This window comes from Contarinia nasturtii, unplaced genomic scaffold, assembly GCF_009176525.2.
Source record: "Contarinia nasturtii isolate CC-2019 unplaced genomic scaffold, AAFC_CNas_1.1 Cnas_scaffold_723, whole genome shotgun sequence".
NCBI lineage: Eukaryota > Metazoa > Arthropoda > Insecta > Diptera > Cecidomyiidae > Contarinia > Contarinia nasturtii.
In genome coordinates this window covers 1-2,623 of record NW_022198073.1, presented here as the reverse complement: position 1 = coordinate 2,623, position 2,623 = coordinate 1, and the positions used below count along the sequence as shown (strand labels likewise).

Sequence of the window (2,623 nt, the reverse complement as noted above, 5' to 3'; positions counted from 1 at the left end):
GTATTATTTTTCCGATTAAACTTCTCTGTATTCTGTTGTGTCTCTTGTTGTTATTCAATTAAATTGCTATCTTTTTTGTTTTTCTATTTTTAAACTGATTTTAATAGATTTTATTAGGAGCGTTGGAAAAAGTGGAATGTGACAAGACAACTGTCAACCCAAGTCCCCAACGTTTTAATAAAAAAATTAACCGAAATTCCAACAGAAAATAGAAAATAAATGCATAAACGTGTAGGCTTGAAATCAATATAAATTTTATTATATGGGTGTTATTTTGTATTAAAATATTTTATGTGAAGAAATTATTTTGCTGCATACGTTTGATTGTCCTCGTCTGTAGTTCGATGAATAATCTTTTTCTTATCTTTGTGATCTTCCGTTTTACTTGGGACTAAAAAGCAGTTACTCTCTCTGTTGTAAAAAACATCAATTACTATTGTTAAATTCAACATTTGTGCTCGAATAACTTTACGAACTTGTATATAGGTTTTTTTCTATCGTTCCAATTGAAAGAATCAGGCCATTTGTTGATCTTCAAAAAATGGGAAAACACATGAAATAATTTCAATTATAGTATTTAATTAAATTAATTTTTTTATTTTTTCCCTCACTATATAAACTCAGTACTTACGATATATACTGGTGGAAATCGTTTTTTTGCTAAAAAAAAAAACCCCTAAATTTAAACACTTTCACAGATATTTGAAAAACATTTTAAATTACGTTTAAACCAAAAGTCCACAGTAAACTCATCATTTTCTTCAATTTGATCATTTCTGAAAAATATTTTCATGTCATTGTTCAATTTAAGATTTACTTTACTTACATTATCCACTTTTTTACCCTTTTACAAAGATGCGCAAATGTTTACCCGACTTTTTAATCATTTTTTGAGCCTCCAACAGTGTCATATCTGAAAACCACAATAAAATATTCATTTTATTTATCATCATAATATATTATTTTATATATCGTTATTAATACCATCCGTAAAAACATTGTTAATACGAAAAATTATGTCATTTTTTCTAATTCCCGCTCGAAACGCATACCCACTCCTTCGAACCTTGAATAAAATAATGCTATTGTTTTTCTAACAATTTATATATATTTGCACTCGCAATCTCTTACATCAATCACTGTGAGTGCTTCAAATTGATCAGATCCTCCGGTCACTTCGAATCCCCACAATATATCAACGAAAGACATGAGTCTTTGGTCATCATCACTACTTCCACTTATCCTGAGCTCAAAAGCACAATTATCAAATGGTATTTCTCGTTTTAAATATCTTTCGAAATATTTTTCATCTATATTACTATTTTTGGTAGAAAAAAAAACATTCGTTCAAGTTATTTATTCAAACACTTCTATCTTTCTTAAACAAACCTGCTTCGGTAAAGGAACTTGGACACATGTTTCAATGTCATTTTGACCTGAATTGAAATGTTATTATATTGAAATAAATGATTTTCGTGATGATATGGATCGAACGAAATATGTTAGATGCGAAACACAACTTCCATTCATTTTTCCTATAGCAATATATTTTTTATCACCACTCAAAATTGAATCAACATTTTCTTACTCTCTTTGCAGTTAACTGATTAAATAAATCGATTTAACAATTGATTACTTATATCTACAATCAACCCACGCTCAAAATTAATTTTAGATTTTAATGAAAGATTCTAATTTTGGCCACATTAATGTGCATTCATTTTAAATACGACATTAGCGACATTAATTGACCGTGAAATAAAGTAATTAGTTGATAAAAACTGCTTCCAAAACGTCATTAGAAGTAAGCGTCTTCGCTGCTCGTTCAGAAATTTTTGTAGATGCATAATCAGTGTTATTTATCAATTTCAAAACTTCGCTTCGATTTAAATTTGATAGATCTTTCTCTGGTTTCTTATACTTAAGAAAATTACCTCTGAAAGATGAAAGAAAAAAGATGTATTTTTTTATATTCAAACATTGTAAGTCTCTACGTACAGATGAAGTACGATAAAATGAATTACGATCAGATGAATTACCTATTATCATAAGGTAAATATGGGCTCTCATATATCCTACAAAATGTTTTAAATAAGATGGAGATGGTGATTCACATTTTTTTAACTAATCGATTTAATAAAAACCAACCCCAAAGTATTCCCATTAATCAACTCAGCTTGTGATCTTAAAACTTCTGCAATGAAAACTTCATTACATGCATCCTTTTCATTTTTCCATTTTATCCCACCAGGTAAAATGACTGGCCTTTCTTTTGGTGTTTTCGTAAATGGCATTTCCACTTTTTTTCGTTCATTCTGAAAATATATAATATGTTTGGAAATGTGTTATAAACGAAAATTATTTAAATTATACCTGCTCCTTGTCATTAAATCATTTATGTTTTTGTTCAAGGAAAACCTTTTCAATTATAACCATGTTAATTTTGTCCTCTTGACTTATAACACATGATTCAATTGGTGAGTCACTGCGCCTCGTTTCGATAGTAAAATTAGAGTCCAATGTCTCAATATTATCTTTTTTCTCTTCTTCTTCGTATCATTCAAAAGTTCATCTTTATTATTTTGTTCTTGCAGCGAACAAAGAATTTTAGGTTTAATTTCTG

General features: G+C 28.6%; 2 protein-coding genes across 2 annotated transcripts; both read right to left on the bottom strand.

Annotated features, from left to right (window-relative positions):
- Positions 1 to 232: 232 nt before the first annotated feature.
- LOC116341506 lies at positions 233 to 1,568 on the bottom strand. Its single transcript, XM_031768617.1, has 8 exons — positions 1,390 to 1,568; positions 1,132 to 1,318; positions 985 to 1,066; positions 844 to 913; positions 724 to 776; positions 632 to 660; positions 477 to 532; positions 233 to 411 (listed from the first exon to the last, which is right to left on the bottom strand). The coding sequence occupies exons 1-8, from the start codon at positions 1,428 to 1,430 to the stop codon at positions 303 to 305; spliced, it is 627 nt and encodes a 208-aa protein (XP_031624477.1). The 5' UTR covers positions 1,431 to 1,568; the 3' UTR covers positions 233 to 302.
- A 52-nt stretch (positions 1,569 to 1,620) lies between these two features.
- On the bottom strand, positions 1,621 to 2,611 carry LOC116341507. The gene is made up of 4 exons (XM_031768618.1): positions 2,374 to 2,611; positions 2,149 to 2,315; positions 2,040 to 2,075; positions 1,621 to 1,936 (listed from the first exon to the last, which is right to left on the bottom strand). Exons 2-4 carry the CDS (start codon positions 2,292 to 2,294, stop codon positions 1,768 to 1,770), a joined length of 351 nt encoding a protein of 116 aa, XP_031624478.1. The 5' UTR covers positions 2,295 to 2,315; positions 2,374 to 2,611; the 3' UTR covers positions 1,621 to 1,767.
- Positions 2,612 to 2,623: the final 12 nt, after the last annotated feature.

Excerpts from the sequence above, each read along its gene's own strand:
- LOC116341506 (XM_031768617.1), bottom strand. The coding sequence starts at position 1,430 with ATGACATTGAAACATGTGTCCAAGTTCCTTTACCGAAGCAG. Across the intron at positions 1,067-1,131 it reads AAGCACTCACAGTGATTGAT|GTTCGAAGGAGTGGGTATGC; the intron begins GTAAGAGATTGC and ends ATTTTATTCAAG. Across the intron at positions 661-723 it reads TGTGGACTTTTGGTTTAAAC|CAAAAAAACGATTTCCACCA; the intron begins GTAATTTAAAAT and ends TTTTTTTTTTAG.
- LOC116341507 (XM_031768618.1), bottom strand. The coding sequence starts at position 2,294 with ATGCCATTTACGAAAACACCAAAAGAAAGGCCAGTCATTTTACCTGGT. Across the intron at positions 2,076-2,148 it reads ATTAATGGGAATACTTTGGG|GATATATGAGAGCCCATATT; the intron begins GTTGGTTTTTAT and ends AACATTTTGTAG. Across the intron at positions 1,937-2,039 it reads TATTTACCTTATGATAATAG|AGGTAATTTTCTTAAGTATA; the intron begins GTAATTCATCTG and ends TTCATCTTTCAG.